Source organism: Triticum aestivum, chromosome 6D, assembly GCF_018294505.1.
Source record: "Triticum aestivum cultivar Chinese Spring chromosome 6D, IWGSC CS RefSeq v2.1, whole genome shotgun sequence".
Classification (NCBI taxonomy): domain Eukaryota; kingdom Viridiplantae; phylum Streptophyta; class Magnoliopsida; order Poales; family Poaceae; genus Triticum; species Triticum aestivum.
Window position 1 is genome coordinate 162,822,264 of NC_057811.1, and position 9,369 is coordinate 162,831,632.

The following is a 9,369-nucleotide window of genomic DNA, read 5'->3' on the forward strand; positions in this document are numbered from 1 at the left end:
CAGGAAAAATCCTTCGTGGATAGGTCGATCGCGCCGTTGGCTCGGTCGATAACGCCGTGGAGTTGGTTCAGCGATTGCCGTGGATATCAGTCGTGTACGGTTCTCCATGTACGGTTGGTAGCCGGATCGTGAGGGTCAAGTCCCACCCAAAATCGTAGTTATCTCTCTCTCATCAAAAGATCAGGTCCTAGTTCACATCAAATACTTGGGTAGGAAAATAGGTCTTAATATGACACAAAGCGTTAAAATGGGATTTAATTTCATCCGTACTTGGGTTGAAGGTACAACCACTCAGTTAACTACTTACTACCTAATTGTCGTGTGTTGCAACCGGGGCAAACATATTTTAGCGAGTTAATACCAATACGGGTGTCTCAACAGAGATGTTGCGAGTGCTTTTTTTATATGGCATGTCCCACATTGACGTCGTCCAGTAGTATCTTGCAGCAGAACGTGAATGAAGATGATGAAAAATGAACGAGAGATTTTAGGAGGAGCCCACATAAATGATACTTTCCTTAAATTAAGGTGATCCTCGCTTGAGGTATTTAACTGCACTACGCATGCTATAGTCAAAATCACAAAAATATAACTCTCCATAATTAACGTGACCCTTCTTTTTTTTTTTGCGGGTAATTAATGTGACCCTTCAGTCCAATGCTATACTTTTCATAAATTAATGAATGTTGTTTTCTGTTTGAAGGGAATGAGTTGGACAAGAAAAGAAAAGTGTCGATTTGGTTCAGATTATTTCATGTCACTATATATATGTTGATTTTTGTTTTGTGCGGCATTAGTTGATATTACCAAAAAAATCTATCCCAAAACCAAGCAGGGATGAGGGTGTGAGGAGGCGAACTACCAACTTCCCTTTAATAAAGTAGAGAAACAATCCTGATGCATGCCTAGAAAATAAAAACGTTGATGCAGTTCTTGTGATTATCCCGTTGTTGATGTCGTATTTGTGATGAGTTCATACTCCCTCCTGTCCTTTTTACTCCGCATATTAGCTTTGCCTGGAGTCAAACTTGTAAAGTTTGATCGAGTTTGTAGAAGAAAATGTCAATGTTAGTAATACCAAATAAATAGTATTACATGCACTATAGGATATATATTTTCATATTTTATTTATTTGGTATTGCAGATGTTGACATTTTTTAATATAAAGTTGATCAAAGTTCACAAAGTTAGATTTAAGGCAAATATAAAATGTGGACGAAAAAGGAACGGAGGGAGTATATATGAGATAAGTAAGCAGATTGTGTGCATGAATGCACATGATTAATTACTTTTTCTATTCATTTTATTGCTTCTTAGGGTGATTTTTATTGCTTTTTAACACTTCCTGATTTTATTACTTTTTTATGTTTGAAGAAACAAGATGAAACAATTAGGATGTGATAATTAGGCAAATGGAAGTGAAAGAAAAACGATGTATTTCTGTTTAGCAACTTTTTTTAGAAGTCTTTGTTTTAGCAACTAAAAACGATGTATTATTAGGCAAAGCAAATGCTTCGCCATACACATGGAAGCTAGGCCAACCAACAGTTGGAGCGCCTACATGACACTTACATGTACAATTCAAGGTGCTTAGAAGGATCTTAGAAAAATAAAGTTTTTTTACTTAAGCGACGGTGCTTATTGGTAGAATACGTATGCTTAAGCAGGTACATGTGCTTTAAAAATTCAGGTACAGGTGCTATAGAAATAAGGAATAATGGTTAAGAAAAAAGTTGTTTATTTTTCTAAACATCACTCTAAGTACACATTGCATGATCTTATAACGAGCACTGTGCTAACATCGCTTGAGGCCATTAACATGCACGGTTTTTAGTTGTTGAATATCTCAGAGATACTTTTATTTCACTAATTTCAAATAATCAATTTAATAATGAACTTTTTTCATGTGTTGCAAGAAAATAAATACAATCGTTTAAAACATTGAAAGGAATTTTTCACGCATATAAAAATTTGTTCATTTATAAAAATGTTCTGATACGTAAAAATGAATGCACATGTCTTGTCGAAAATATATGTATATTTCGAAATAAATTTCATATAATTAATAATGAAATTTCAAATGTTTTTAGAAATACTTTATATACAAAAACAAATGTTCATATATCCCAAAAAGTCGTTCAGCTTTTGAAAAATCAATGTTCACGCGTTCAGAAGAAAATATGTTCATGTATCTCATTAAAATATTCATCTATCGTACCAAAGTTCATGAAAACATATTTTCAAATAAACAAGAAAAAACCAATGAGAAAGAAACCTCGATGGTATTTGTCCGGAAATAAATAAATTATCCTTTATAAAAATAGTTTCTTACAAGAGTAAGAAGTTACTAACAAGTCCTTCAAGAAATCAACACCGTCTTCCTTCTACATCCACCGACGGCGCACCGTGAGTAAAACTCATTGACGCCTCATATAGGATTTGTAAAAGCAGCGGCCAGGAACTCGCCGATGTAGGCCAGAAGAAGCCGATGACCCAGATAAGCCGGCATGGAGGAGGGGCTAGAAGATAATCCCAGCTCCACCCAAATAGAGGAGGGAGACAAACCTGACAATTCCTCCGACAGAGTCATATATGGCTGAGCTTCAATGGATGGAGATGAAACTAGAGACCAACAATACGCCGTAATACCATTCTCTTCGCATGACGCGGTCGACGTGAACAAATGCTAATCACTCTAGACCGAGTGCCCGACTGCTTCGAGGAAATATATGGACATGGAGAAAACCAGGCAGCTATTATTCCCATCGTTGCAGCTGCCCTGACTTTTCCAAAGATGAATAGCTAGACCATAGCAGACACGGACTGGGACACTCAGATCGGGGGTCCTACCTTTACATCCGTCGCCACAACTGTCGACAGAGGCCAAGGGAACCCCAATCGGCATCAACGAGTTGAGGGGTTCAGCTAGACACATCCTCTCTAGCAAACCCTAGGAAAACAACTTGTCTCTAATACTCGCAATAAACAAATACATGAGTGTGGCGAACGTTTGGTACTCTATATGTCTTGTAAAGTAGAATATTTGTTAAGTGTGGAATGATGTTTTTGTCGACAACGAGATGTATATCATTAATCTTAAAGATAGGAAACTATGTCTTCCGTAGACGTTGTGTGTGCTTGTGCCTCCATGTAGTTGTTTTTAGGGTACCTGCAAGAAAAACAATGTGGGATGCCAACATTTGGCATTGCCAATACTTGGCAAACCAACATTTGACAAAATCTAAAATTTCCAAAATTTGGCATCTTCTTGTAAGCTTGGTATAAGAAAAGTTGGTAACCAAGCAATCACTAGCCAAATTTTGGCAACTTGTTTCTAGGAAATCCATTTTTTGGCATGTGCAAACCAATCATGCTTTTTTTTTTGAAGCTAAACCAATCATGCTCAATACACAGCAATTCCCCAATTCTGGCCCACTCACGCTAATCACGGCCCAACCCAAATCCTTGCCACCAACGGCTACCGTTGCGCTATTCCCGACGCCGCAAGGAGGCGCGACCACTCCGCAAACCGCCTCGCCGAGATAAGGGGAGCACACACCCGCTCTGCCCCGGCGCCGCCACCGCCGACCCTGGCAAACCCCTCGCCCTCCGTCGATGCCCCGCGATGCCGTCGGCCGCCACCCGCTCGTCGTCTATGGGCGCGGGCGACATTGAGTTCGCCCTCGACCTCGACGACGTCGCCGCCCGCGCAGCCAAGGCGGACTGCATCGGCGCGCTCGCCTGCGGCCGCGCAAGCTTCTCCTACCACCGCCTCCCCGAGCCGCCGCTCCGCCTCACCGTCCGCAAGCTCGACGATTCCTACTTCGGTGCCAGATCCCGCTCCCTTCCGTTTAATTCCCCCGAATTGTTTGGGCGGTTTGGTTCTGCCCTAGATTGATTCCTGCCGTGGCGGGGGGGTTGCGAGTATGTGACCTTGCGTGCGTTGCTTCTGATTATGTAGGTGTGCAGATCGCCAGGTCGGCCGCTGTGTGGGAGCTCAAGGCGGCGATACAAGGCGTGTTCATCGCTCTCTACAATGACATGGAGAATGCTGTCACTTGGTATGCCACATATACAAGGGATCTGTAGTTTAGCAAGCTGTTTGCTTTAATTGCGCCTGGGTGCCATGTGGATAATTCAAAATAATTGAAGAGAGATTTTTTTTCTCTGGCATATGATGAATAATGGGCAATTTAGATTGAAATTTACTGTCATTGTTTGTTTGAATTAACACTTGGTGGTGGGAATTTAACATTTAAGGTTATTACTTTGCTTGTTTTAGGCAGCACGTGTGGAGCCACTTCTGCTTATGCTTCAAGGATGAGAAAATGACGGATGACAGGGCAACCTTGCGTGCATTTGGTATAAAAGATGGTGATGAGGTCTGTGCACATTCCTCCTCTGTGATTGGTAGAAATGTGCATTTTAGTGTGGATTAGCTCTGCCCTGTTTCATGAGATCAGTAAGGATACAAGTCCATCCTATTTATGAAACTATGATGTGCTGATGTACCGCTCATTGTTCCGTTTACTCCTTGTTCATACAATAGAGATGCCCCTATTCAGTCGCAAAAAAAAAATAGAGATGCCCTGTTGTTAGGCAATTTACAGTTAAGTTATTTCCATATTTGGTTTGGTACTTTTGCCTATCAGACAACGTCTTATTCTCCTGTGTGAGCATAGCAATTATTAAATACCCTTGATTTTGCTTGACATCTTAATTCCGATGGTGTCACTTGTGATCCTCTTGTACCAAATGCTTACTGTAGATAGCTCAGTAATGGTACTAGAGTTACTAAATTGCAACACAGCCATGTACTACTTTTCCTCTTCTCATTCTTGCATATTGAAAATTCCTGAACAAGAATTACTTTCCATTATCTAACAAGTGAGTATAGTAAATGCATGCTGGCATAATGCATTTAAGGCCATTTGTAAATCGAGTACACTGTTTCAGCTATTTGCGGAAGTAAGTGTCAAATCCTATTTCACGTCACATTCTGATGTGCCATTTTCTACTTCCACTGATATGCCTCTGAATGCCTTCCATTATATTGTCCTGTCATGCAGCTCCATTTCGCCCAGCATCTCTCCGTTGACTACAGCCCTTGCAAGAGTTCAAAAAGTCAAAGGGCAACATCTCACAGAAGGTATGTGAGATCCTAATGCCTCTATAAGTCCCTTTATCCACTTGATCTGCATCTTCCTACAACTGTGATGGATTTTCTATATGCTCGCAATCGATGACGTTGCAAGTAATTTCATATGGTAGGTCAAGGACTACAGTGGAAGATTGTAGTGTCAGACCAAGGAGTTTGATGGATGACCTGATTGAAGAAGATGAGGGCGAGAAGAAGCTTGCCGCTACTAGGCATTCGACCAGTATTCTGGATGAAGATTTTTGTGTTTATGAGCACCACGAGCAGCACGTGGAGGAAGATCGTAAGAAAGGAAGCTATGTTCGCGGTTGGTTCTCATACTCTAGATTGAGGGGTAACAGGAGAACACACTCCGAGAATATTGAGCAACCCTCTTGCGAAAAGGGCAGTCGACCAAAGCTAGGGAAATGGCTGTCTTCCAAAATGTCGAAGGCCCGGAGTAAATGATACCCAACAGCTATCTATCGGACATCTGCTGCTTTATTTTCTGAATGAAGTCCTGAAAAGCGGCAGACGACCAGTAATTCCCTGCATGACATAGGATAGGCCATTAGCCTAGGTGACCTTAAAGTTCAGTGTATATATATATATATATTTTTTTACTCAATGTTCCTTACAAATTTGATGGTCTTATTGTTTAGTGCAATCAGATATTTATCCTCTGTGTTAACTCCTTCCAAAGTTGATGATCTTAAGAATTTATTGTTGATATTTCAGAAAACATTTTGTGGTCTTCTGAGTAACTTGTGCAGCCAGCCGACCGACAACCTTTCATTTGTCCTCCGTGATCATGAGCATTAAACCTGGCCAAACATTATGGGATTCTTAAATCTTGTTGCTGTTAAACTCCATCTGCACATCCCCACAAACGAAAAGATAACATAACACCTTTTTAGGGGAAAGTTCATTACCATCTTACATGTAATCGAACCCCCAAAAAAAATGTGAAAAAGAGGGCTAGGTTGCTAGCCATGAAAGAAGAATATTAACAGTACATTTTTCACAATTAGCAGTACCTATCTTTTCTCTAGAGAGAGACCGGCCGAAGCCTATACCTATCGGGAAGAACAAATGGAACAGCCGGAGCACAACATCAGCAAAAACTACTGAAAGAGAGAGACCGGTGATATGATACACTTCACAACTTTACATAGAGAACCCGCTACTAGTGACCCGCGCCTCGCCTGCTTGGCCCCGCCCTCGCGACGACAAACACCGGCAAGTTCGCCGTGGACAAGCCGCCCCCTCCGTGGGCATGATCGCGCAACGGCCTGGAGCACTCCGCCAACAGAGCGCAGGCGCACAAGAGCAGCAACACCACGGTGATCACCACACGTAAGCTCGCCATCCTCTAGCGCCGCGGCGGTCGAAGGCGGTGTTGATACGGGCTAGGCCTTTGTCGGCGGTGGTCGATCAGCAAGAGAGAGTGCTCTGGTTTCAGAAGGAGAGGTTGTGTGCGTAAGGTGTTGGTCGTGTTGGCCTGGAGGAGGAAGGGAGGAGGACGCTTAAATGGTGGCGAGACGGGGGCACGGGAGGGGAGGAGGTGAGACGTGTGCGGCAAGGACTTTGAATGAGCGCGCGCGCATGGAGGGATGGGGGTTGACAAACGGAGGAAAGGAAAGGAAGGTGGTAGGTTTGATCTCGTTAGGCTGCAACCACCCCTAGATTCTGAACCATATCTTTGCTTTTCTGGGTTGCATTTACACGCTCAGTTTGACCGGCTTGCGGCAGCGTGTGTGCTTGCTTGTGGAGAGGGGTTCTTAAAATAGTAATGAGAGCTGTAGTGAACGGATACATTTGTATTTGTTTAACAAGGATGGACTCCGCGTTACAGTATAAAACGTGACAGTTGACACTGCAAAGTGCAAGTTCAGTCCCTATCTCTATCTGGAAATTCAGGTTCTCTATCTGGTACGTAGGTGAAGGCTCATGCTAGATAGTTTATGTATGCGCTTTTCTGAAGAAGAAATTGATTACTGGCAGGAGATATAGTACTGGAAATTTGCATTGCTATTGCATAGTGGATGGATTCACGAGTGTCAATTTGTTTCACACTGCAAATTAAGAGAATGTGTAGTAGTAAAACCCACTCAAAGTGAAATCCGAGAGTCTGTCTGTTCCTTGGCTGGGTAGCAAAGCATGCACCGAATAACGTCGGTAATCCTGGTTGGTCAGAACGTTAACACTTTTTTCCAGCACTTTGTGCTGTGTCATCAGTAGTTTTATTCAGTCTGTTCATACTGTTGAATGCTGAATCTTTCACCAAAAGCGCCCACGGTCGGTACTGGATTTAGCTATCTTGCATATCCATCTGGCCGGCCGGATCGTGCTATTCTTTTCTTGGGATGAGGAGATATGAAATAAGTATCATTTGCATCTCACGTTAGCGTTGCCACACATAATTCAGCAACGCAAGGAACCTCATTTTCTTGTGCGCGCTTTTCTGTTGCTGTCCAACAACATCAGTGGTAGTGCCAGCTGACGCGGTCATCCTCGGGGGAATTTGCACCGACCTGACCTGACGTTGCATATGCCCTGACATCACCCAGGCAAACCAGGGCGCTTTTTCAGTCAGTCGTGACAGGCAAAAGATTTATGTTTCGTAGGGCCTTCTCAGCGGCTTTGATACGACTAGGCGTGGGGGCGTTCCCATGCAGCACAAGCGCGGGACGGGACGGGAGGAAGCAGCAGGCAAAGCGAAGGACGTCCGCGGCGGCTACCGACATTCTCGGCCGCCCAGCACGCGCTCGCTGCTTTGCAGGACTCCGCATCGCGTCCGCACGCACGATTGCCCGCGGCTACGCTTCACACGCCGCGCGGCGAGCTGGGATGGAAAATAGGAACGGCGTGGGCCACTCCGGCGTAATCCACACTTTTCTCAACAGAAAATAAATAAATTCCCTATTGCAGATTTTTATTTTATGATGGTTGAAAGTAATACGCCCTCAGTTCACTGTTATAAATAAGATGGTCTAGATGTTCTACTATGCACTACATACGGACTGAAATGAGTGTACAAGCACACTAGTATACGTTTATATCCTTTTCGAAAAAAACTAGTATACGTTTATATACATCCGATTCAGATAAAGTTAAAACATCTTGTACTCCCTTTAATGATCTAAATGCTTTTATATTTCTTTACAAAGGAAGTAACAGTTTTTTTCTGAAACAGAGGAATAAGATTTACCTCACCTATTAAATAAGGGGAGAATAGAGTTTTGAGATTTAAAATACACCCACAAATTCGGCATGACAATTACTCGCGCAGAAAAATATTCCTAATTTCTTTGTGCTTGCGGCCATCCAAAGCTTGGCCTCCTCGCCGATGGCGGTGAGTAGGATGCTCGGTGGCGCACTCTTCTGGCGGAACACCGGTGCATTTCTATCATTCCAAATGATCCATGAGACGAGCATGGTGAGTGAGGCCATAGCTTGCCGATTAGGATTGCTGTTGTCGGTTCTCTTGTCCCATCACTGGTAGACGGAATCGTCCATGAGCCACTCGAATGTATCCACGCGGGACCTAACTTCTTAATGAGAGACTTCCATAGCCGAATCGTGTAGCGGCACTTGAAGAAAAGGCAGGCTCCCGATTCTTGGTCCCTATTGTAAAGCTTGCAAAGGCCACAATTTGGCCAACCTCGTCGCTCCAAGGGATCGGCGGTCCAAATCCTATCTTACAACCGCAACCAATCAAAAAACTTAGAGCAACTCTAGTAGACCCCGCAAAAGACGCGAACCCGCAAAATTCCGATGAGTATGCGGGCTGGGCCCAATTTTCCGGCCAGAACAGAGCCCGCATACTCGCCCGGCCCGTAAAAATTTTGCCGCGGCCCGCAAACCGCACGCCCCGACCAGTATATCTACGGGTTCGCGACGCGTTTACGGGTCGAAACCCTATCCCCCCCCGCCGCCGAGCTACGCAATTCCCACCCCCTCTCCACATTTCTCGCCGCCGGTGACACCCTTCCGCCTCCAGCCGCCATGTGGGGCCGCATGTGGAGCTCCGGACGCGGCTCCGGGAGCAGATCCGGTGGCGGCAGTGACCCCGAGCGCGAGCGGCGCGTCCGGTCAGACGGCGCGAGGAAGCGCTGGGCGAGGAAATGGACCAACCGCGGCCTCTCGCCGCCGCCGAGCTTCCGCGTCCGAAAGACGGACGAGTACGACCGTCGCCACGGCCGTACCCCGTCCTCTGCCGCGGGCTCGTC

At 44.5% G+C, this 9,369-nt stretch overlaps 1 protein-coding gene across 1 annotated transcript; it reads left to right on the top strand.

The window, feature by feature from the left end:
• Nucleotides 1-3,501: 3,501 nt before the first annotated feature.
• LOC123141388 (uncharacterized) lies at nucleotides 3,502-5,835 on the top strand. The gene is made up of 5 exons (XM_044560554.1): nucleotides 3,502-3,827; nucleotides 3,962-4,061; nucleotides 4,283-4,382; nucleotides 5,070-5,149; nucleotides 5,272-5,835. Exons 1-5 carry the CDS (start codon nucleotides 3,626-3,628, stop codon nucleotides 5,603-5,605), a joined length of 816 nt encoding a protein of 271 aa, XP_044416489.1. The 5' UTR covers nucleotides 3,502-3,625; the 3' UTR covers nucleotides 5,606-5,835.
• The last annotated feature ends 3,534 nt before the right edge of the window (nucleotides 5,836-9,369 follow it).

Bases quoted from the DNA above. Each gene is read 5' to 3' on its own strand.
- LOC123141388 (XM_044560554.1), top strand. From the start codon at position 3,626: ATGCCGTCGGCCGCCACCCGCTCGTCGTCTATGGGCGCGGGCGACATT. The intron at 4,062-4,282 runs GTATGCCACATA...TGCTTGTTTTAG, and splicing joins ATGGAGAATGCTGTCACTTG to GCAGCACGTGTGGAGCCACT. The intron at 5,150-5,271 runs GTATGTGAGATC...TTCATATGGTAG, and splicing joins AGGGCAACATCTCACAGAAG to GTCAAGGACTACAGTGGAAG.